The sequence below is a fragment of the Rhinolophus sinicus genome, chromosome 2, assembly GCF_057876585.1.
Source record: "Rhinolophus sinicus isolate RSI-liver-muscle chromosome 2, RSI-T2T, whole genome shotgun sequence".
NCBI classification, from domain to species: domain Eukaryota; kingdom Metazoa; phylum Chordata; class Mammalia; order Chiroptera; family Rhinolophidae; genus Rhinolophus; species Rhinolophus sinicus.
Window position 1 is genome coordinate 64,381,190 of NC_142502.1, and position 25,268 is coordinate 64,406,457.

At 33.3% G+C, this 25,268-nt stretch overlaps 1 protein-coding gene and 1 long non-coding RNA gene across 7 annotated transcripts in view; both read left to right on the top strand.

Annotated features, from left to right (window-relative positions):
* The window catches only part of SNX14 (sorting nexin 14), a 68,807-nt gene extending 52,519 nt beyond the window's left edge, over window positions 1–16,288 (top strand). For 4 of the 6 annotated variants that reach the window (XM_019743246.3, XM_074333264.2, XM_019743244.3 and 1 more), the window contains 12 exons: window positions 1,904–2,105; window positions 4,659–4,742; window positions 6,184–6,284; window positions 8,017–8,128; window positions 8,945–8,985; window positions 9,134–9,253; window positions 11,157–11,280; window positions 11,556–11,720; window positions 11,901–11,996; window positions 14,258–14,349; window positions 15,023–15,079; window positions 16,070–16,288. In XM_019743246.3, the coding sequence (XP_019598805.2) occupies window positions 1,904–2,105; window positions 4,659–4,742; window positions 6,184–6,284; window positions 8,017–8,128; window positions 8,945–8,985; window positions 9,134–9,253; window positions 11,157–11,280; window positions 11,556–11,720; window positions 11,901–11,996; window positions 14,258–14,349; window positions 15,023–15,079; window positions 16,070–16,108 (1,233 nt within the window). In that variant the 3' untranslated portion in view covers window positions 16,109–16,288. The remainder of the gene's footprint in view (window positions 1–1,903; window positions 2,106–4,658; window positions 4,743–6,183; window positions 6,285–8,016; window positions 8,129–8,944; window positions 8,986–9,133; window positions 9,254–11,156; window positions 11,281–11,555; window positions 11,721–11,900; window positions 11,997–14,257; window positions 14,350–15,022; window positions 15,080–16,069) is intronic. The other 2 variants (XM_074333263.2, XM_074333265.2) reach the window with 1 other exon arrangement.
* A 2,319-nt stretch (window positions 16,289–18,607) lies between these two features.
* Window positions 18,608–25,171, top strand: LOC141571682 (uncharacterized). Its single transcript, XR_016020263.1, has 2 exons — window positions 18,608–21,789; window positions 21,882–25,171. It is a non-coding gene; the product is annotated as an uncharacterized LOC141571682 (long non-coding RNA).
* Window positions 25,172–25,268: the final 97 nt, after the last annotated feature.

The window sequence follows — 25,268 nt, forward strand, 5'->3', positions numbered from 1 at the left end:
TTCTTTTTATAAAATTTTGCTTTACAATATTTACTTACTTTCAAAGAACATTCAAAAAAGCCCTGAAAATTCTTAAGAGAAATATTGCTCTAGAGATTTTTCATTATACTTTTTCAATGTAAGCACCATTTAAATGGTAACAGTAATAAATTATAAGACTTTGTTATTTGTCTTTCATTGATATTTTTATGTTGCTAAGAATTTTGTTCTCCTACTTTTCTTAGAATAATTTTTGTGGAACTTTTTATTTAAGAGTATCACATTTTTTTACTTTTAGTCAGCTTGTTAAACAAATTCTCTATTATTTTATAATCCATTTTACCCTCTCTTTTCAGAAGCCAAATCCATTTACAAAAATGCAGTTGTAATAACCATGGAAAATGCTACTCTGTACCTCAGGGTACCCTGTACCAAGCAGTGGAATGTGCGTTTTCCTCACATGCTTCTCTGTTATTCTCCCAGGTTTATAAGGAGATAGCCTTGTCCTCAGAAAAGGCAAATACCAACTATCATCTCTTTTTTCAGTTTGCTGTTTTTAGGCCTTGAAGATTCTTGTATTTGCAACAGAGCATTAAGGAGTCCTTCTAAGATCACTAATGGTCTTATTAGGGATTATGGAAAGCCATTTCAGAACAAGGCCAGAAAAAGGGATAATTGCCAAGAGACTGTGTGGGAGGAAAGTAATTCACTTAGAAGAGAGGTGGTTACCAGGTGTGGGAAGAGAGTAGAACTCAGAGTGCAAGTAGGGTGCTAGAATTCTGGAAAGAAATTTCTCTCTACTACTGGTTTGCTCTGACTAAGTTATTCAGAATTCTCTTAGGTGCTATACTGCCTTTGACTCTGCCCTAAAAAATGTATTTATTGATAATATTTTGCCCTCTTTAACATGAATCAGAGATGTCTAGGTGACCAGGTGTTATAATGTGCCAATTCAGAGGTTCTCTTTCAATTTAATGAAGTAGAGAAGGTTTTTTTTTTTTTTCCTGTGTGTATGTTTCTTTTTAAAATAATTGTTCTTCAAGTAATATATTTTTAAAAAATATGTTATTTTAAACATTTACTTTATTAACATTTTAGAAGCCAGGACATTAAAATACAGTTTTAATTCTATAGAGGTGGGTCTTTCAGACCTTTTTTCTAATTGTATATTATTTAATGCTACAGTGAATGTATTTATACTTGTGTCTTTTCACAGTTTAAAAATGTATTTGGGCTACTTGTTCTCTCTCCCTCTCTCCTACTCCCTTTCTCCCCCTCTCCCTCTCCCTCTCTTTTTCTCTCCCTCTCTCACTTTGGCTAGGCCCATTCTCTTCCCTGAGAAAATATCACTAAACCCTGCTTGCATATTAAAAACAAAAACAACAAAAACAAAATGTATTTGGAATAAATACTTTTATTAGAATCAATTCCCAGAAATGGAATTACTTACTCAAAACTGTTCTATGGCTCTTTATAAATACACATTGCCAAAACGCTTTCCAGAAGGGTTGTGCTGGAGTATCTAGTAACCAGCAATATATCACAGATCCAGTTTATTGGTGTAATCTCCATTAAAGGCTGATATTATTTATAAAATTTTATATCCTTAGGTAAAAAAAGTATCACATTAAAGTTAGATGTTTTTCTATATTTGTGTATTTTTAATATCTTTTCCAGTAATCTAGAGTATCTATTTTCTATTGAATTTTCACATACAGGTGATGTAACAAAACCTGGAGTTACTGCTAGTAATTTGTCAGTTTTATTTTTCATCTTTGTATTTTCAGTAGAAAATTTGATATCACCTAATGTCAAAAGTATTAAAAAATTACAGAATTTATATGGGCATATTATTTTATAGTTGTATCTGATCAATCTAAAGTTCTGGAAATAATCACATTTTTCCTGGTGATTTTTTTTCCAGATTGAAGAAGGTATTGTTGTAATGGAAGATGATTCTCCAGTGGAAGCTGTGAGCACACCTAATACTCCCCGAAACCTTGCTGCATGGAAAATTAGCATTCCATATGTAGACTTTTTTGAAGATCCCTCCTCTGAAAGGAAGGAGAAAAAGGAGAGAATACCTGTGTTTTGTATTGATGTTGAAAGGAATGATAGAAGAGCTGGTAGGAAGCTTTATGAGTACCTTTCGTAAAAGATTGTCATTAGTCTATATTTATCAGGAATGATAAACATTTTATCATTTCTAACTATTGAGTATAACTGAATATCTAAAAGACAATTGTCCAGAACAGAAAATGGAATGAAAGCTTAGAATTTTCTAGGTTATCACTATTACCAGTTAACTAATTAATATGGTCAACCAACATTGATTGAGTAGATGACTGTAAGACATCTGACAATCCAACAAGGCATTTAATATAATGTCCTTTTAATGGTTTTGCTCCCATCATCACTAGCCATTAAACTTAATTGGCTATTCTTAATGCATATAGCACTGTATCAGGTATTATACCAATTTAATTAGGATAGTGTTTCTCCTCCATTGTTGTCAGAACATTAGTATTGATAAAAATATGATCATACACAACTTTACAAGTTTTCTTTATGTTTTGCTATTTTTTTTCTTTTGATTGTTTTAGGTGTGGAATGTAATAGTGACAGGATAAACAGCATCCATAGTGAGATAAACAGTCACTGCCCTAGACTTTATCCAAGGTGTGGGGTAGTTGGTGTAAGCAAAAGCACATAAAAATTGTGCATATTTTGGGAAATATGAGCAGAAAAATAAAGTTGAGCTCAGTAAGAGGGAACTATCTGAGGAAAGAAGGAAAAAAAAGTGGCAGTGTTAGGAAATGGTTAAGAGAGGGGAGTGACTAAGTGATAGTGGGAAGGTCGGTGCTAATAATTCCCCTTATTTTTCAAAAAGTATTAGGTTTTTTGATTTTTCTCAGAAGCTGATCCTATTTCAAGAACACAAAGCATAGGAATGGGGAGGGAAGAATGCTCAGAGTAGCTAGCTATGATTTCTCCTACTGTAGTTAACTAAGTATGAGGCAGGGTCTTGCTGTGTCCAGTTCTGAGTCAGTGCTACTTGATTTTGTTGTAGTTACCATTCAGTTTTGCTAGTTGCTGTTCTATCACAACATTCTAATAGGTGTACAGACACACCATTGTTAATATTATAGTCTGATTTCAGTTTCAATCATAGTTTTGTTTGCATCTTTTGTGTGCTGTTTCTACTGATTGGCATTTTAAGTTCTGGAAAGAATTGAAAAGAAAGACTGATTAACTTTTAGGTTTAATTCCTTCCTGTGCCTAGTACTTAAAATCTGACTCTTCCCACATGGTTCTTGTCTCTCAGGAAATTATTTAAAACTTTTGACTATTCAGCTATAAATGGCTATCAATACAAATAAATTTGTGTGAGCGTGTAGTAACTTCTGTTGCCTTTTGAAAGATTTATGTATGATATACTTTTAAATATTTTGGCAATATACTTTTGTTTTTGTCTTTTGGACAGCTATTTTTGATTTTTGTTTTTTATTTTAAGAAGTTTGGCTTAATAATTTAACCATAAAATTAAACCAGAGAATCTTGTATTCCAGGGATAATTTTTGTCATCAGTGTTGCATACCTTTACAGTCAACGTACTGTGCTTTTAGGAAGCCATGGCCTATAAGGAAAAAAAAAAGTATCATTTAAATACTACATTGATTTTATATGTATAGCAAAATAGCAATTTCAGGATTTTAAAAATTGAAACTAAATATAATATAGATCTCTTAAGGCCAATGTTGAAGAAGAAAAATAGAATTTGCTTTATAGGTTGTGACCATTCATATCAGGTTGGCTTTTTCTGAATACAAGTGTTATTTTTGGGTTCTTGTGGTTTTAGTTAACTTGATCCATTGGGTTTCCAAATCAATGCTAGAATGACGTGAAATGTGAATTTTTGGGGTGCTTACTCTGTGCAAGAATGCTTTAGGTGGATTATTTTGTGTATTAAATACAGTTATTTTTATTCTAAGCAAACTAAGGCACAGTGAGATTGTTTGTTCAAGTTTGCATAGTTAGTAAATGGAGGAACTGGGATTGGAATAGGCAATCTGACCTAAATCAGTCTTTAAACCATTAGTTTGTGCTGTCTAGTTTGGTAGCCACTAGCCACTTGAGGCAATTAAAATGAAATTATATTAAATTTTCAGTTCCTTACTTTACTTATACTATACATTTCAAGTGATCAGTATCATATGACTAGTACTTACTATATTAGTGCAACTAATACAGAACATTTTCAGAATTGGCAGGAACTTGGAAAGCGCTGTTCTATATTGTATTAGATCAGGGCAATTAGTAAATATTTGAAAGATCCAAAATTGATTACAATTTTTTTTATGAAATACATAATTTTTGTCATTTAAAAAATAACCATAATTGCATAATTTTTGGAAGTTGCTGTCAGCTCTATGATTCTGTTGTAGAAAAATGTATGTATTATTGAGAACTTAATAAACAGGTGAAATTTATCAATCTCTTCTAGATAGTTTAAAATTAAAATATGGAATAAAATGTTAATTATGTAATGCCAAGAAATAATAGATTATTAAGACTGGAATAATTTCCAGCTTTGCATACTTAATTTTCAAATACTGCATCCTTTTAGTAGTAGTTTGTAAAATTATTTATTACTCAGTTTGTATTCATTAAATTTACAGTTGGGCATGAGCCTGAACATTGGTCTGTCTATAGAAGATATCTTGAATTCTATGTACTTGAATCAAAACTAACAGAATTTCATGGTATGTTTTCCTTTTTGTATAAAACATTACATTCTAGCATTAGCCTTCCTGAAAGTTGAACCTGATTAATTTTTTGATTTTAAGTAATAGTACTAAGGAAATGTAAATGGTAACACTTGTATACATTGCTATTAATAATAGGAATATACTGTTTTAATCTTATTTCTGCTTGTTTATATTTTTGAAGTATTTACAATGCACATTTATTGCTTTTTAAACAATAATATTAAAATGGAAAAGATAGATGTTCTTTAACTGTATTTTAGAAAAAGTTCTCTTTCCAGTTTAATTTTTGTTTATCTTGATGTGGTGGATAATTTAAACCAGGCATTTCACAGTTGTTCTGTTCTTTTACCATCATCTTGCTTGGTAGACATGCTTACCATGCATCATGGAAAATGTTTTTATTTAGCTCTTAGATTTAGCTATGGAAAGAAAACTTGTAGATGGGTGTCTCTTTTGAGGGGGTAGATCAATCAGAAATGGAGAGCACCTTTTCTTTTCAGTTTTGCCTCTCATCTCTTAGTCTCTTGTCTACCCATTTATTTTATTAATATCAAGGGTATAGCTGTGAAGTATTTCCAGTCATTTTATATGTAGATTGGTAAGTTTGATTTGTGTATTCTGAATTTTTTTTATTTTAGAAAAGCTCTGTGGAGTGCCCCTGATCCAAATTCAGATTGGTTCTGAATTGGGAAGAGCAGGGAACCTTCTTAACCCTGCTATAAGAGCAAATCCTGTGATGAGATTATAGGAAGATTAAAAAATACAAGGCCCACTCCATACTTTTTGCCTAGATTTTGAGTTTGTACTTGTCTTTAAATGGTTTTCTCTTTGTCTCTGCCAATCTGATGCAATGCTAACTTTGTCTTGTTTTTTCTTTGAGAACTTTTCCTTTTTGTTTAGACTTAAGAGAAGATCATTTATCTCCATACTTTAAAATCCTGGATTAATCAAAGTTTGTTGGATTTCCAACGGTATTTTTGCTTTTTGATACTAAAATTTCTAAAGTCATTCCTACTTGAGAAAGCACGTCCATGGTTTTTAAATTTATTTTTAAGCTTATATAGCATTGGCTAATGATACCTTTTTTCCCCCCATGAGAAATTATTTCTTTAGTATTTCATTAGTAAGATTTTGTCTAATAAAATCCGACTGGTTTCAAAATAATCTCATGATAATTTTTTGAAGCTTTTTTACTAGTATAGAAGGCTAATTATACCTGTGTCAGTGAAGAGTGGTGGTATTTTGGATATCAGTAGACTCAAGTTCTTTGGTCTGGATCTCTGTGCTCTCTGATATTTGTCAAGATCATTTGAGGGATAATGCCACATCTCTACAAGGCAGCATTGTGAATATGAATTTGCCATAGTAAATTGTAAGTTCAATTTTTAAAATAGCAGTAGAATGTATTAATAACTTTCATATATATTAATTTCAGGCACATTTCCTGATGCCCAGCTTCCTTCCAAGAGGATCATTGGTCCCAAAAATTATGAATTCTTAAAGTCAAAGAGAGAAGAGTTTCAGGAATATCTACAGGTGTAGCACCAACTTAATTTAAATCATTGCTAATCGTAGCATTTTCAAATTTGTCTCTTTTTCTCTTGTATGTATATGCTTTGCTTCACAAATACCTGTCAATGTGGATTTCTAAAATTCTTTTATTTAAAAATTTTTTTCTATGTGGAAATGAATTATTGTCAAACTATACTTTTTTTAAAAAAATTGATAACCAATGAAATAATAGATATTTTCTTAGAGGAAAAAAGTCTTACATTGGGCTTAGTTTTGGTGTGGGAAGTTAAAGAAAGACAAAAAAACTTGGGTGTAAAAGATTACATTCTAAGAATACTGGGTAGTTGTTGCTATTTTTGTCTTATTTTTTTTTGTTTGATTTTGTGTTTAGCACTTCTGAACTTTGGAGTCTTCCCTCCTATTTTATTCCTCATTTCTTTTCCTTTTGCAATTTGAAGATGTTTTTCCAGTTTCTTGGGATCTCCTGACTACTGTTTACCACTTGGAATTGAATTCCATTTTGTCTGTGTGTGTACATTGTGTTATGTAAACAATGTATTGGTATATTATTTCCATTGTTTGTAAATCAGATTAAAAGTAACTTATTTGAAACTGCTCTAAAACTAATGACCATGTTTTATTAATCAAGTACTTAAGATTAGAGTGGTACTTTTGTTTTATTTTAAAAAAAATGTTTTTCATTTGGGCATAGAGTTTTGTAGTTTTTTTTTTTAAAAGTGTTATTCAGTTAAATTTGGTTACCTTGTAGCCAAAACTAAATACTTTTTAAATTAAAAATATTCAACAGTATAACAAGGTATTTACCTTTTATTTCCTGCATTTGAACTGTTGAATACTTTAACCCAGAAAGCATTTTTTATATAATTTTTTGGTGGTGTGAAAATTGAGATATGAATTAATTATTTACTAAAAGGATATTTGAACACAGTGTATACTTGTATTAACCTGTGTCTTTGTTGATATCATTAATCCATTATTTAAATTCACTAATTCTTTCTAAGAGTACCTCATTGAAGAAGAAATATTTCCTGGTACTATGGAGTTAAAGGTCACAGTACTGGTATATTGTTTATATAGATTTCTGCTCATAAAGTTTTGTAATTGTTTCGGTTACAAAACTAAATATTATATAAGACTTGGTTAATTTTGTCTTTAAAAACCAGTTTGTCTTGTAAGAAAATAGTCATTAAATAGTATTAGAAGAAGAACAGACAACAGATTTTCCAAATTATTTTATTTTCCACACTTAGTTGTCTGCAAAATCCTTTATGCCAACTTCTTTTAATTATTAAGGAAGTTGTCTGATATTGTCATACTTGTTTTATAGTTGAGAAACTGAGAAATAATATTAGCTATTTAATCTTCCTTCATGTGTGTCAGATTGTTGTTATATACATGCTTTATATAACAACATTACAAAGTAGGTAGTGTTATCTTCATTTTGCACATGAGGAAACTGACTCTTAGGCAATTTAGGAATTTTCCTAGGGACACCTAGCTAGCAAATGGAAGAGCCAGAATTCAAACCCATTCAGGTCTGACTGCAGAGCTTGAGTGCTTATCTGCTATGTAATACTGTTCTTTCTATAAATATGGTTTTGTTATTATTGTGAATATAAAATAGCTTTTGAAGATTTAAACTTGTTTTCTTGGTGTAAAAATATCACTTAAAAATAGTTTTGATCACCGTTCTAGATTTTTAAACTTTTTTTTTTTCTATTTTTGTTGATTTAAGAAACTTCTGCAGCATCCAGAACTGAGTAATAGTCAACTTCTAGCAGATTTTCTCTCCCCCAATGGTGGAGAAACACAGTTCCTTGATAAGATACTACCAGATGTAAATCTTGGTAAGTCAATTTAAAGAATCATGTAAGAGAGTAAACTGAAAAGAATCAGCATTTTCAGATTAATTTAGAAAAGTGGTTTATAGAGTGAAGCCAGGAGTTTGATGGGAGGATTGGATGGTTTGTATGTCCTAAAACAATCTGTTTTTATTTTTTATTATGTCTCCTGCTCTTACTGTAAGACTACTTTTTTCTAAATTGAACTGAAAGAAATTTAAGTGGTACTTGCCAATTTTGACTAATTTTCGGTCGTTGCTAAATGCTTGAGAAAATCTCAAGATATTTGATATTTTATAATAAGGGAACCTATTCTTATTTTATAATAAGAATAAATTTTGGTAAATAGGATTAGAATATATATTCTTAATCTAAAATTCAGAATATACACTATTCAAATAGCCAATTTAAATGTAGCCATTCTTAATACTTTTTTCTTTTAACTTTTGTATACTTATAGATATCTTTATGTATTCACCATTGTTTAAAATCTTTTGAAAACATTTGTGGAAAATTTCAAATATACACAAAAGTAGAGAAATTTGTATAATGAATTCCTGAGTTATCAACACTTGTCCATTCCTTCCCCCACCTCCCACCCAAATGGATTGAAGTAAATCCCAAATGTTGTATCTGTAAATAGTTAAGAATGCCATAGTTATTGTAAATTTCTGTTAAGTGTAAAATGGTTAATTAAAAATATTATCGTTTTACTTTTCACTTGGCTATCTAGTACTTAAAATTACATAGTGAAGTATTCATGGAAGCAATTATGAGGTATATTATAACTTCATAAAATTAATATTTTATTTTTAATTTCAGGGAAAATTATAAAGTCTGTTCCTGGAAAACTAATGAAAGAGGTGAATAACTGATTTATGTGTATTCTATAACATGATAGTTTTAAGCGTGTTTAAATATCAATGAGTTTTAATGGGTTGATTTTTAGTGACATTAAAAATCATAATCTTGATTTTCGATTTTCATACCATGATCTCTGTATTACCACAGAAAGGTCAGCATTTGGAACCTTTCATCATGAATTTCATTAATTCTTGTGAATCTCCAAAGCCTAAACCAAGTAAACCAGAACTGACCATTCTCAGCCCTACTTCAGAAAACAACAAGAAGGTACTGCACATTGCCTTACAGAGCCACTAACTTTGAAGTTGTCCTACTTGAGTTGACTTTTCCATTAAAGGGAGAATCCAGTGTTAATGAAATGGATGGGACTTTATATTTCCTTTATATGGAAATCAGTTGTACAGTGTAAGGAGTGTATTATATATTGTTGCTTGGTTCTTTGCTTTAACGGGCTAAATGTTTCTTTAGATAATGTATTTACAAACTTCTACCATTTCTGTATTAGGGGATTTTTTACAGCGGTTTTCTTAGGTTATAAATCACCAACTTTCAATAAACTAGGAATTAGTTGCTATAATATATTTATGTTTATTTCATGGTATTACTAATTTTAATGGCTTATAAAATATTTAATCTATTCATTAAGTAATTATGTTATTGTGTGCCTACTATTGAGTGTTAGGTGCTGGGAATATAGAGATATATTCCCTGTCTGCAAGAAGGTCAGGTTAGTGCCAGAGTGGTACCCAGCCTGGGGAGCTGTGTGAGCTCAAAGGACAACAGTTCTCTCCCCAAAAACACCTTCATTTTTCTTATTACTATAAAAAGTATCTAATTTTTTTTTACTTTATAGCTTTATTGTTGATAAATGGAAATATAGTTAATTTTTGTGTACTGATTTTTTGTATTCAATAATCTTGGTAGATTTGTATTAAAAATTTTAGTAATATATCTATTAATTCTTTTAGATTTACACACTTACCTGCAAATGATGGCAGGTTTTGTTTCATTTATGGTTAGGACCTGCTATACAAAGGGAATGATTTCAGTGTTTCACCATTAAATACTGTGTAGCTCTTACAATGATATCCTTTATGAGATTAAGGAAGTTTACATCTCTGTCTATGGGTGCACTTATTTTATCCTTGTAGGATTTTGGTATTAAGGTTTTATTAACCTTTTTCTATTTGCTGGTAGAGTTATAATTGGAATTATTAGTTCTTTAAGTAATTGATAGAACTTTTTGGCAAAGTCACCTAGGCTTTGAGTTTTGTTTGTAGAAGAGTGTTTTTTACAACCAAATTTAATTTCCTTAATAATTATAATATTCTTCAGGTTTATTATTTCATGAGTCAGGTTTTGGTAGGTTATATTTTTCAACAAATTTTCCATTTTATCCAAATTTGAAGATCTTTTGGCCTGAAATTGTCAGTAATACTCTCTTTTCATTTTCTCTGACATTAGTAGTTGTGTCCCCTTTTATTCCTGACATTGTTTGTGACTTCTTTTTCTTTTTTGATCAATCTTACCAAAGGTTTTGTCCTTTTTATCTTTTGGCCCTGTTGATCTTTTCTGTTAGACTCTTTTTAGTTCTTTAATTTCTGCTATTTGATTGTTATTATTGAGAATAGACTTCTTGCATATTTGGGGGATAAGTAGAGCTGCAATTTAGTTGCATTTCATGATTTTTACAATAAGTAATTCTTCATATCTTGTTTTTTTTTCACATTGATTAGGCCTTTCTGGGCTTTGACTATTATTTTCCAAATAAACTTTGCTTGAAGCTTAATACTCACCTCTAAATACCCTTTAATTATAGTGATTTATAAGTTTTAAATCATGTTAGTTTTAAAATTAGCTATCATTAATACATTTATACATCTTTATATGTTCATTTGCTCCTTTTGGTGTAAAAAAACAAAGAGGCTCTTTATGGACAATGAATTATCTGTTGTGTCTAAAATGAATATAGACTTTTATGTTTTGGGACATGTTTTTTATTCAATTTTGGGTATATATCTGGAATTTTGGAGACAGATCTTAACCTATCTGATATTGTTTTGATTGAAAAAAGTTTAAATGCCTTTGCACTGTGTTACTTTAGCCTTAGTGATTATTATGAGCAGCTGTAATAAACTACATATCTTTATTATTTCAACTTTTACTTTAGCTTTTCAATGATCTGTTTAAGAATAATGCAAACCGCGCTGAGAATACAGAAAGAAAGCAAAATCAGAACTATTTTATGGAGATGATGACTGTAGAAGGAATTTATGATTACCTGATGTACGTAGGTAAGATCTACATGGTTCCTGTTAAAATCTGTTTTTCATTCATGTATATTTCTTCTGGGATGCAAATTAATGCTCTTGTATATTGTGCCATTTTAACTTTTCCTAAAATTGAAAGTACTTCTTTTATAAGAATTCAATATAATTGTAGGTCTTGAACATATTAAAGTTACTAGTGTTTACAAATAAAGTATTTACCATTTGTGTTTTTGATATTGGAAAATGTTAAAATAATATATTTGTCTTAACAATGAAGTATTCCATGTAATCCTTCTCAGGACGTGTGGTTTTCCAAGTTCCTGACTGGCTTCATCATTTCTTAATGGGAACTCGAATCCTCTTTAAAAACACCCTGGAAATGTATACTGACTACTATCTTCATTGTAAACTAGAACAGCTATTTCAGGAGCACCGTTTGGTCTCACTTATAACACTTCTCAGAGGTTTGCATTTTCTTATGTGTTTTTGTTTCATGTTTTATGTACTCTTAAAGATTTTAATCAGATCTAAAAGAGTGAGAAATCTTGTTTGTTTTTGGTTTATTAGTATTTTCACTCTGAGGAAATACTTTGTTTATAATAATAGGTGAAAATTCCAGCAAATATTTCTTTTTCTATTTTTAGATGCTGTATTCTGTGAAAATACTGAACCTCACTCTCTCCAGGATAAGCAAAAACGAGCAAAACGGACTTTTGAAGAAATGATGAATTACATTCCGGGTATAATATTTGAGATGTAGTTTAATATAGGTCAATACTCCTTTGAGATCACGATGTATAGTAGTTATTGAAACTAACTTTTACTGTGAGTTTTTATTTTAGAAATAGTTATAAGGGCCAATTATAATGAACTCATTAGTTAAATAAAATTTGGTTTTTATGATGTTATCACTAAGAACTTTAAGACAAGGCTATTTCTATTCACACAAATTGCCAGATTCTTTTAACAATAACTTATAATCAGATTAATCAGTGTCATGTTTGTGGGACAGTTGGAGTCTTGGTGTTATACCATGAGAAGAGCTACACTAATGTGTATGACTAAAAGATCAAAATTATTCCAAATTTATTGAGCACCTTCTGTGTGCCAGGCACTATGCAAAGTGCAAGGGATATAAAAAGTGCGCTTGGATAGCACAAGTCTAGCAGGAAGAGAGATATACAGACAAAACATGGTAATAGAGGCATGTTCAAGTCAAGAGTATCTCAATGGAGGAGGATGATCACCTCTCCTGTAAAGGAGGTAGGCTTGGACCGTCAGGTAAGCGAATGGTAGTAATCTCTTACTGAGAATACTGGGAATACAAGGGAAAAAATGTCAAGGGGTCAAAGCAGAGGGTACTTAGTTTAGGACATTTTGAGTGTGAAGTGCCTATAAATTATTCAGAAGGAAAAGTCTAGTAAGCATTTAGATATCCAGGTTTGGAAATTGGAGAAACAAATGTACAGTATGTATAGAGAGATATGGGAGTCATGTGTGAGTGGATAATAATGCCAAGGCAGGAAATATAGAGTAAGAATGAAGAGGGCTTAGGACTGTACCTTAGAGAATTCTCATCATTGAACAATTAGTCTCAGAATAGTCCTGCCTGTTCTGTGTGAAGACAATTAAGTTAAATCCCTGGTCTGAATGAAAAGTGAACAAAAGTGATTTTTGAGTAAGTCTTCTACAGGTAGGTGATGAAATAATTTCTCACCTGTTTTATAACATACAGCATTCATGGTTTTAACAGTCTTAGTTTTAATATTCAGAAACAACATGGAAAGCCAGTGAATATAATAATTTGTTATTTTGCTGAGGCACAAATTTGAATCACATCTACTTTAAGACTTTCATTTAGGAAGGAGTAATTTAGCTGGTGAGTAAGCTTATTTAGCATGCCTTTCTATTGTCCTTTGCTATTTCTTAGTGAGTACTGAAGGATATGAAAGGACTGCTTATTTTTGTCCATTATGCTTCATGCATATTAATTGGAAAATTCTGTGTAGTATTAGTGAATTAGAGGATTCACAAAGATCCTATTGGGCTCAAAGCTTAAAAATGTCAAGGATCTACTATGCTTATTGTAAATTGAATTTGGCCTTTGCCTGTTAGGTTTAGATTTACCTCACAGAAGCCAACATAAAGTGAGAATTTTCTCTGAATAGCATTAAGAGTTTCATTATGATTGTGGGGAGGGGAAGGGACAAATATTTGAACACATACTTAAGAATGGTGTTTGCTTTTCCTGCTTGGGGGAAAACATTCAGCAGAGATTTGAGTAAGGACTGGCTCATTTTGGTAACAGGAGTGATAACATGACAGCTGTGCAGTCAAACATGAGTTGGAACTTTTTGGACCCTAGATTAGTGTTTAAGCATTTCCAGAAAAGGTTGTTCTGTCAGTTGGTTAGTAGTAATTATGCAAAAAGTACAGAAACAAAGTGGTCATAGTCATTGAGGAAAGTCTGTGTTAAAAATTAAATTAAACTTTTATTTCTGATAAGATATTCAAACATTATGAAAATATATAGAGTAAAACGTAGAAACCATTCTCTTCTCACTGTGCAGAAGTAGCCACGTGCTCCAGTTTGGTGTTAATCCTCCCAGACATTTTTCTATGCATTTTTATACATGTATTACTAATGTACAGACATAATTTTAGGGTTTTATTTTGTTTATTTTACCTGAATGGAAAAATACAATATGTATTATTTTCCAGCTATTTTTTATCACTAAATAGTAGAGGCAGATTTCTTTACTGTAACATTCAGTATGTTTGCAGTATGCTTTGTGCATTGTGAATCTCCAAAAAGAGGACACACAGTACTGCATTTCTCAACTTGACCATAGAACCCTTGCAGAAGCTCTGGTTTAGGAAATTCTGATTTACAGTTTTGCATAATATGTGGGAAATAGGGTGGAGATTTTGTTTTATGATCCACTTAACGATGAGTCACTTTATAATATAAAATTGTTTCACATGTGGCTTTCTTGTTTAGATCTGATTGTCAAGTGTATTGGTGAAGAAGCCAAGTATGAAAGCATCAGACTTCTTTTTGATGGCTTACAGCAGCCAGTTCTCAACAAGCAGGTAAAAATCATTAAAGCAGGTTGGGTTTATTAGAGTTAGCTAGGTTTGGTGAATGAGACAGTAGGGTGTCTGGTGTATTATTAACTGTGAAGTGACACTACTAAATCAAGGCAATATAATTCCAGCATTCAAATAAGAAAAGTATATTTTATTTGTGTTACTCTTTTTTGCTGATTACCTTTCTTTCTTTATAACATTAATTATTTTGATTTAAAATAAACATATTCATTATAGAAAATTTGGAAAAGACAGAAACTTCATGAAATAAAGTAGATTCAAAACGACAATTCTATCATTCAGATTACATAAAATAACAATAGTTAACATTTTTATGTTTAGAGTCTACATAGTCTGTTGAGATCGTAATACAGTTACAAGTTTGTATTCTGTTTATTTCTTTTAAATTTTTGTTACTTATAAAATGTCTTAACACAAAATGAATTATGAGGCAGGATAATAATAAAATGTCCACATGTGAACACGTGTATCTAACACTCATTTTAAGAACAACATTATTGCTGCTATTGAAGCTACTTGTGTGCTTGTTTTATATTGTCAGTACTATTCCCTGCCTTCCCATTTAGAAGTAACCACAGTCCTGAATTTTGTGTTTATCGTTTTTATGGCTTTTTTTGTCTAATGTCTTAAAAAAATTTTTGTTTTGGTGCTTTAGCTGACTTATGTTTTATTGGACATTGTGATACAAGAACTGTTTCCAGAGCTCAATAAGGTAACTGAAAAGCAGCAATTTTATTCTTTGTTTTTAATGGTATGCTGACATTTAATTTAATAGGGACGCAAAAACTAAGGAAATCCTTGTGACTGATTCTTTTAAAACATGAGCAACCTTAACAAATGGCTCTTTCTGTTTTCTTTATTTAACATGCTCAAACATAGAGTGGATTTGGGGGTCAGGAACTGCCTTGACTTCATCCTTTCCTAATTCCAAGCAGAAAGGGTCATTATACCCCGTAGAATCTTTCCAGAAGAAGGTGTGAGGTTAAGTCATAGCACTAGAATGCGCCACGCTCTTCAGGCTGTCATCTGTAACACTGAATGCTACCTGTCAGACTTGAGTATTTCTGGAGCAGTTGAGCTTATATGAACTCCAGAGCACAAAATGAATTGGTATTGGAGGACGCTAATATTATTTTTTTATTGAATTTTGAGGATTTTGAGGTTTGAGCAAAAATTTGTCATTATTTTTTACTGTTTTTATTTTTTCACTACTATTTTTGACTATTTTTTGGTCAGATGAAATAACTACTCTTCATGGTTGTGGTATAGCAATGAAATGTATTTCATAGAAGATTTCAGGTTTGGACTGTTTACCTATTAATTATAAGCTTTCAAATTATAGTAATACTATATGTATATTGAAACAGGGTGGCAATTACAGACATTTTATGTTCAAGTACCAGGAAAACTTCAGCTCTCTGTTTGAGTTTTTGTAAAATCTGTCACTATACCTTCCCATTTTTCTCATCTCTAAAACATAAATATTACCTGTGGCATATGCCAGCTAATTTCTTTTGGTTTAATTTGCATATCTATATATATATATAGATATATAATTTATGTGTATGTCTTAGGTATGAATATGCATATGTATATGTCTTAGGTTAGAATTTTAATACTCTGGAACTATGCAACTGTTAGGCAATTCACAAATGAACCCTATTTTATTGTCTTCTATTAAATAGATTTATTTTTACTTTAGGTACAAAAAGAAGTTACCTCTGTGACGTCTTGGATGTAAACATTTGGATTTGGGATAGAATAACCAGTTGAAATTTCTGCTGTGCTAGCTTCGTAGATACGTACTGTTTTTTCTTTTACCTTTGTATATTCTTGTATATATCATGTAATTCAATGTCTGAAATTTTGATTTTTTTTTTGTTTTAATAAAGACTAACACAAACATAATAATTAAAAGTGACTGGGTTTCATAGCCTTTCATTTTACACCTGTTACTCAAATTTTATTAGAACATACATCCCTTGTTATTGCCATTTTTTAAAGAGATAATTCATAATCTCCTTAGGACAAACAGATAAGACCAATAATCTTTGTATTGTATCACCTTGAAAATGATTGTTTAGTGTGGAAAAACACTAAACAGAGTAAGATCTGATTTGCTTTCTTATTTAGAATTAATGCGTTTTAGTAGGTTTATTTTTCCCTTTTTTCTTCATTTTCTGCATAGTTAACTGTGTCTATAAAGAAGACATCCTTTATGAGTTTTTGAGAACAAACGGGGACTTCTCCTTCCTCTTGCTGGATGACTGACAGGTTATAGCCCTTTTAGGTGTGAAAACTGAGTACTTACAGATATTTGTGATTGTATGATTGCAACTACATTTCACTGAATGTATATAATTATATTCCAAATTATGTAAGCAATTTGGTCACGTAGATGTTTGGTTTATGTTGTCAGTTGTCTCTCCAAAAGAAAAATATGGAATTAACTGCATTCCTCGAGGAAAGTTAATTTAAATGATTATTTTTAAAGAGTCAATGTTTGGAATTCTATCTCATTCTTTGCTTTTCTCCTTGAAACCAAGTTATCTTTCAGGATTGAGCATTTTGTGTTTGGTTACTGGTTGTAGTATTCATTCAGAATATATTTATTGAGTTTCAGCCATGTATTAGGTACTAAGTTGGGTATTGTGGGAGCTCTAAATATAATTTGGAAAGCTAAACCATTTAATGATATTATTCACTTATATTTTTCCAAGGTTTAAAAAAATGGTCATTACGTGTTGTAAATTTTTGAAACATTTTTGTAAGCAGTTCTATTATATTTTTAATCACTTAAAAATTTTAGAATATGTATGAGTTTCTGAGAATCAGTGCTTTAATACCAAGCCTTAAACATTTACTAATTTCTCAGAAACAAGTAGAAGATTAATCAGGCTCTCTTCATATTGAAATCCATAGCATTTTGAACATTATTATTTCAAATGTCATGATGAACTGGAAAAATAAAATATTTTACAGCCCCTTTTATGATATCCTCACCTGTTCTTCTATAAATTGTGGTATTCTGTTTATTTAGGTGAGAAAAAAGTTGCTTGGGCTGCCATTACAAAATACCATAGACTGGTGGCTTAAATAACAGAAATTTATTTTCACAGTTCTGGAGACTGGGAAGTCCAAGATCAGGGTGCCAGTGAGGTAAGTTTTATTCTGAGGCCTCTTCCCTTGGTTCACAGATGCCACCGTCTCACTGTGTGCTTACATGACCTCTGTGTGCCAGCATGTGGGAAGACAAAGAAAAAGATTTCTCTCTTCTTATAAGGCCACCAATCCTATTAGATTAGGGCCCCACCCTTATGACCTCATTTAACTTTACTTTCTAAAGGCCCCATCTCTAGATATAGTGATGTTAGGGTTTGAGGTTTTAACATATGAATTTTAGGAGGACACAGTTCAATCAATAGCAGTTGGTGAGTTCTATTTAAAGAAAATGCGATGTACAAAAATCTACACATATAAAATTAATCATTCACATTATAAAGGGAAAGGAACTAGATGCCAGGCATTTCATATACATTATCACATTTCATCATCCATCACAATAACGGTGAGATGGTATTATTTCTGTTTTTTAGGAAAGGATATTGAAGCCAGAGAGAGTGGTGAAATTAGAATTAAAACTTAAATCTGTCTCTCTAGTCTTCATGTTCTTGTCAATATTGCCCCATGAAAAGAGCTTTTATTTCCAAAAGTAGTCACACTCTGGATCCCTTTAAAAAGTATGTTCCCCTGGTGTATTTCAAGTATTTTCCTTTGCACAGTCCTTTCTGTCCATCTTTATGTGTGTCGCCTACTTCATGTGCTTCACATTTTGAAATGTGTTTATGGAAACAACTATCAGTGTTTCCACTTGTGGGATAAAATGAAATTAAAGAGATAAGGCACTTTGACATTTATGACTGTTCTCAGACAAAGAACAGTCTGAGATTGTCAGTATAATCATTTAGTTATAGATATCAGAAAATGTTGAGAAATGGTTGAAAGCAAGCACTTAAATTATCATTTACTAAGAACCAATAGATTTTACAATAGAAATATAAAAGTCTGTTTTGCAGACTTCTTAACAGATTGTATAATGATAGATGTTTCCCCGAAAATAAGACCTATCCGGACAATTAGCTCTAATGCGTCTTTCGGAGGAAAAGTTAGTATAAGACCCAGTCTTATTTTAGTGTAAGACTGGGTCTTATATAATATAAGTCTGGGTCATATATTAATTTTTGCTCCAAAAGATGCATTAGAGCTGATTGTCCGGATAAGTCTTATTTTCGGGGAAACACGGTACAAGTTGTAATTTCAGATATAGTCAACATTAGAATAAAAATGACTGAATGAATGAGCAAACGATTAAGTCTTGCTGGTGCAGTATACTGTATCTCCATTTCAGAGTATGCTCTGTGTTATGTATCCAGTCACCTCTTCAACAGTGCTAGAAACACAGAGGAGACACATTTAACCTGAGGCCTACAGGCCCCTAGAAGATTGTTAAATGCAGTGAAAAGTAGTTTTCATTTCACTATTTTTTGTTAATTTGATATTTATGATTTTTTTCTATTAAACTATATTAAAATATTATTTCATGCCAGGTAATGGATGTGGCTGTATTCCAATAAAACCTTATTTATATAAAGCAGTGGCAGGCAGGATTTGATTCTCAGGTTATAGTTTGCTAATCTCTGATGTAGAACAAAAGGGGGGGAAGGGATGCTGTTAGAAAAATTGTAATTACCTTCATATTAGGGAGCAGGAGAAGGAGGCTACACAATTTAATCTTTGGAGAAAGGCAGCTATCCTTGGGGAAGACTTAATTGGCCTTTTGGTTTTAGAAGGGTTAGAAGAAGAATCAAACTGCTTTGCTTAATGAAAAGAGTTTTTTTTTTAGGTAGACAAATTACTTTCTTGATTATTTTCTCTGGAGGAGGTAATATCGGAGGAAAGGACTGTGGTTTTCAGACTGAGTGACGAGGGTGGCAGAGAGGTATAGGAGAAGGAATTATGAATAGTTGATTCAATTTATTCAACAAGTGTATATTGAGCACTCACTATATGACAGTTAGATGCTAGGGATCTAGTTGTGCATTTATAAGCCTACATTCAAACTGAGGGAGACAGACAATAAAATAAGGAAATACTGTTAGAAAGTAGTAAGTGCTCAGAAGAAAAGTAAACTGAGAAAGGAAACAGAGTAGTAGGGATGGAGGGTTACAGTTTTAAATAGTGTGGTTTGGGACACTGGATAAAAGATCTAAAGGAGGTGAGAAATCACGCCATGCAGATACTTGAGGGTCCATGTTCCAAGTAGAGAAATAGCAAGGGTTGAGTGGGTGTCTGCCTGTTTTGTAGGAAGAATAACACAAGGAGATTGATGGTGCCACATATGGTGATGAGGGGAGGTAATGTCAGAGAAGTGGTGGGAAACCAGATCTCAGAGGGCAACTGTCACTTTTAAAAGTGACAACTATCGCTTTTACTTAGAGTGTAATGGAAAGATTTTGAGCAGGTGAGCAACATGCTCTTGCTTTTATTATAATAGAATCACAGTGATTGTTGTATTGAAAATAGACTAAAATGGAGCAAAAGTGGAGACAAGGAATTCATTTAGGAGTCCGTTGAAGTAATTCAGGTGCAATGACAGTGATTTGAATCAGGATAGTACTTGTGGAGTTGTTGAGAAGTGGAAGTCTTTTTTTAGGCTACAGGATTTGCCAATGGATAGCTTGTGAGTTTGAGTAAAAGGGAGCAGCCAAGGATGACCCCAAGGTTCGACCTGAAGGGTCTATTAAATGAAATGAGGGAAATGGTGAGTGGCACATGTTTTGCGAAGAGATCAGGAATTCATTTTTGGGAGTGTCAAGTTTGAATGCTTATAAGTCATCCCAACTAGGGATGATAAGTAGGCAGTTGTGTTTGTGAGTCTGGAGCCCAGGGGCGAGATCCAGGCTGGAGATATAAATTTGGCAATCACCAGCATCCAGATGTAAAGTAATGAAACTGGATAAGACCATCGAGAGATGAAGTATAAATAGAAAAGCGGAGCAGTCTAAGGACTGTACCCCGGGGCTCTCCATTGCTTCATGGTAAGGGAGCTAAGGAGGAACCCTGAAAGGGACTCCATGTGATGGGCTTGGCCAGTGCTTTTTAGGAGCATTGATGTCTCAGATTGAGTTATACGTTTTCTTTTTCATCGTGACTTCCTCCAATTATGCCCACTTAGTAAAGCTTTCTTTTAACACTACAGCTTTATGCTAGCTGCTCTGGGGAGTGAAGGGAGTACTATATCCATCTTTTGGGACAGTCCAAAGTGGAGAAAACTGGTACAGCATGGAGAGTTGATAGTGAGGCTACCTGAAGAAATTGTGGAGAAGCCTGGAGCAGCTTAGAGCAACATGCAAGAAACCAGGACATGTAAGCCATTCCCAGGAACTCTCACAAATAGGGAGAGGTTGCCAAGTTATTTTCTTGGGTGACTTTTAATTTTTAAAAAGTGACTCAAAAGTGAAAAAAATGGGTGACACCAAAATTCCTTTATAAGGAAATGTGTTTTAGATAATTTTCCAAAGTTGTTAAATCTGTATTAGTAGTACTAGAATGAAAACCGCATAATTTTACCTGAGGGATTTTACACATGTTACTTAATGTCTGGACTATTCTATTTGACTGCCTACCCCCCTCACCTCCACACACATATATGCTCAAGGAAACTTTTTGACATTTTCTCCTAGTCTGGGCTGGTTTAAGCTCTTTATTGTAAGTGACAGAACTCAACTTTGCTTTACAAAACAGACAAGAGAAGTTAACGAATTTTTTCATGTAACCCAACCATGGAAAGGCATTGATGGACTTGTGCTCAGTATGACTTACCCAGCACTTGAATAGTATTAGGACTCTCTGTGTCCATTTTTTGTCTCAGCTTCTGTCTTGTTCACTGTCATTCTTGCAGATGCCTTCATGTGGGGGAAGATAGTTACAAGCAGCTGTGGAATCACAGGATGATACAGAGTGGTAAAAACAGGAGCTTGTCTCTACATGTATAAAAGCTTGTGGAAGTATTCTTATTTTCTTGGCTTAGGTCACATGCCTATCCTTCGGCCAAAAAGATCAGACGTTGTAGTTGTGAGGCCTCGGTCATGTGCTGCCACTTAGGGCTAGGAGGTTGGTTCTGTAATGAACAGTCCAACCAGAACTACCTAGGATAGGAGAGGTAGTGTCTCCCAGAGAGTGCAGGCTTTTTCCAGGAGTTTTTTAGATGTTAACTTTTTCTGTCTCTTCCACTCAGCGGTGAACAGTCTATAAGTGCAGGGATGTGCCTTACTCATCCCTGTATCACCTGTGTGTAGCCCAGCACCACCTGGCACTTAGAAGGTGATCAGTCCAAAGAGACTTGTTTGTGGGGGTGGTGAGGTGAGTTGAGGTGGCATGTGCATGAAGGGTGTTAAGAGACAGGGATGTGGCCTGTGATCTAGGTCCCTCACTTTCTGTATGACTGTTGCCAGAATGAAAGAAGTGCTGAAGACCCAAGGCTCATGCCTCTATCCGTGATCCGAAGCAGCGCTGCAGGTAAGATGATTGGGTCGACTAACCTTGGGGTACTGGGGACTCAGGCTCAAACTCCCAGACTTTTGAATCGGATGAATAGATGTTTTAAGAGAAGGAGGAAGTAGAGAAGGATGTTGGAAAGAAAGGGGAGGGGCTATTGTATAATAGTGTCACTGCTGAGAAATTACAAGAGAGCACAGAGATAGATGTTGATGTTTCTTTTTTCAAATAACCACAACAAGAAAATTTATACTGAATGTGGCCAAAATACTGAATAATTATAAGAAGTTAAGTACATAATAGATGGAGCTGAGTGGACACTGATGGCTACAAATAATTTTAGGGTGGCAGGTTGGCTGAGCACCGAAGGCTAGAGAATGGCCTGTAGCAAATAGCATTGCAGACTGTTGAATTGCACCACGTACTCAAAGTTACTGTTTTAATTTTCTGTGTTGATGAAAAGTTTTAAGATAGTCATGTGGTCTTATAATAAATAGATTAATCATCTTTTATAAATGGTGTGGATTTGTGCTGATTTTACAATTCACTAGTATTTCTAATTGTTATGTATTCTTCTCCCATCGTTAGATACCTCTGCCATTAAGCTTATGGCTGGTGTCTAGTGGAGATTAGCAGTTGTCTTGGTTCTGGTATTGAGGGCACTGGTGTCTCTTGATTAATTTTGAAGGGGATGAGTAGTAATTTATAGCAGTGAATGGAATCTAAGTACTGCAGTTTCTATGTGATTTATTTATCTCTTTATATTTCAAGTGTGAATTATATTGGCTTTCATGTTAGCCTGGTAATGCTACTCTCATTCACGTACATTGCTGTAGGCTTTCCTGAATGGGATAGGGATGGCTAAAGTTAAGCAGTGATCACACATTCAAGGAGCCAGCCGCCTACTTAATCTGTGGTGTAGTTCTAGGGAACAGTCATTACTGAGGTTACATTGCTAGTTTGTTCATTATGATTTACTCTACAGTAGTGTCTAAGATCTCTGGTGTTATAGTTTCATCTTTTCTTTTCCCTTTTACCCAAAGGTAGATGTTCAGTAAGGAATAAGGCAAGGCTACAGGAAGAGAACTTGAGTAGAATAATAATACATCTGTGCTGTAGATAGCAGGAAAGAAGCTATAAGCGTTTCTTGGTTATGACACAGAAGTTAGGATCACAAAATTAGTTTTACTCCATGATAACTTAATGAAATTTTCCCAAACACTATTTTTGTATTGATGTTAACATATAAAGTTAATATATTGTGATTTTACCAGTAAAATAAAACTTATGTTTGTTCTTTAAATGGATTTCCTTACTTCATATGTAGACTATAGTGCTGGGAAAAAAATCAACATCAAATTGAAAACTTCAAGCTCAATTAGAAATTTGATTAGCCGTATTTATTTTTCTTTATAACGTAATAACATATCTTAGGGGATGATTACATTACTAATCCACTTACAAATTATTTAATGATTGTCTTACCAGAGATAGGTTGTAATGCTTACTTTTATGGTGTTTTTGGATATCATACATATGGATATCTGGATAAACATCTGGATATCATACATGTGAATGAACATTGTTGGAGAGAAAGTTAAGAGCTCAGTATAGTTTTCAAGACAGACTTAGAAGGTAGTGTTTTTGTTTTGAACATATTTCATATATATTCGTTGTACTTGAAAATTTTCAGTGTTCATAGGGGTCATTTCTCATTTTTGATTGTCCAGAATTGGAGCATGTTTATCTGGAGGAATTCCAAGGTAAGTGGGAGAGAAGGCATTGATTTTCACTGTGGAAGCCAACAGGGTGGCGTTAAGTCCTCGCTCAGCTGTTCATCTTTATGAAAGGCAATTTGGGCTCAGTGCGTTAGATGCTCCCTTCTGAATGAAGGCGGTAGGGCAGGCAAGGCCCTTGTGGATGTAGCTGCAGTGGAGGGGAACCCAGCAGCACTGGGTGGTGTATTGAGACTGTTCCTGTGCCTGAATGTAAGCCATGTCCCACCTTCCTTGCTTGTTCTCCATTTTCTAGGCTTGACTTTTCATGCTTCTTGATGACTCTGGGAAGTAGCTAATATCCTTCTGATATGTCTGTGCTTATGGACCTTTTTTTTTTTTTTTTTTTTTTTTTGGTAACCAAGGATCCCGATAAATGAGCCTGTAATTTCCATTGTTGCTTTTAATATGCCAGCCATTTTTGTCATGGATCAGAGTTAAATTGTTTTCATACCCTAACTAGCTTATTTATGTTTTCATGAAGTATTTCATTTGGTTCTTAGAGGTCTCAGTACTACTAACTAGAGATTTGAGATCTCCCAATTTGTTATAAAAGTTTAAAGCATCTCCTTTTGACTGCATTAGATAGGAAAACTGGTTCCTTTTGACTTTGCTGTAGTTGAGCCATATAACTTCTAAAATATATCCTATTTTATCAGCATAAAAATTACATTATAACCTTTCACATGCAGAATAATATAGGACACAGCTGCTGATTGCCTTGGGGCTACCAAGCTGATCACTCCAGGGACTATCACAGGTGGAATTGTGTCCCCTGAAAATACGTTGCGGTCCTGTGGCAGGATTTCAGTCCTAAACCCTAGTACCTGTAACTAACCTTATTTGGAAATCGGGTTTTTGCAGATGACCACAATGAAATCATTAGAGTGGGCCTAATCCTTTATGACTGTGTGCTTATAAAAAGAGGAAATTTAGACACAGAGACAGATACGTACAGAGGGAAAAGGATACGTAAAGATATGGCGAGAACATCATCTATCAGACAAGGAATGCCTGAGGCTACTAGAAGCTCGAAAGGTGCCTGCAAGAGATTCTCCCTCAAGCCCTCAGAAGGAACCAACCTTGCCAACTTCATCTCAGACTTTGAGCCTCCAGAACTGTGAGATGACAAATTTCAGTAATTTAAGCCACCCAGTTTGTGGCACTTTGTTACAGCAGCCCCATGAAACTAGTAAGGGACCTTTCCTTGTTTTGGCAAGCCTAGCCATGCATCCACGAGACTACATACTCCCTGGAGGAGCAACTGTTTTCTAACGGACAGCTATTAGCAACCTAAACTTTCTTCTAAGGAACCCAGCTTACTGTTTGTTACAAACAGCTGAAGGCGGCTCTGCGACCCGATGTATTTAAGGTCTCTGATTGATCAAGGTCTATTGTGTCATCTGTATGCTTGAAGAAGATTCTGAGATGCACATCCAGTTCAGATAAATTAATTAAAATCCTCAACACTCTCTAATGTGGACATTTTTTATTTTTAGGAAACCATTATAGGCCTCAAAACAGTTTCTATGTTAGATCCTGTACGTGAAAGCCAGAAAACGTAGTAGT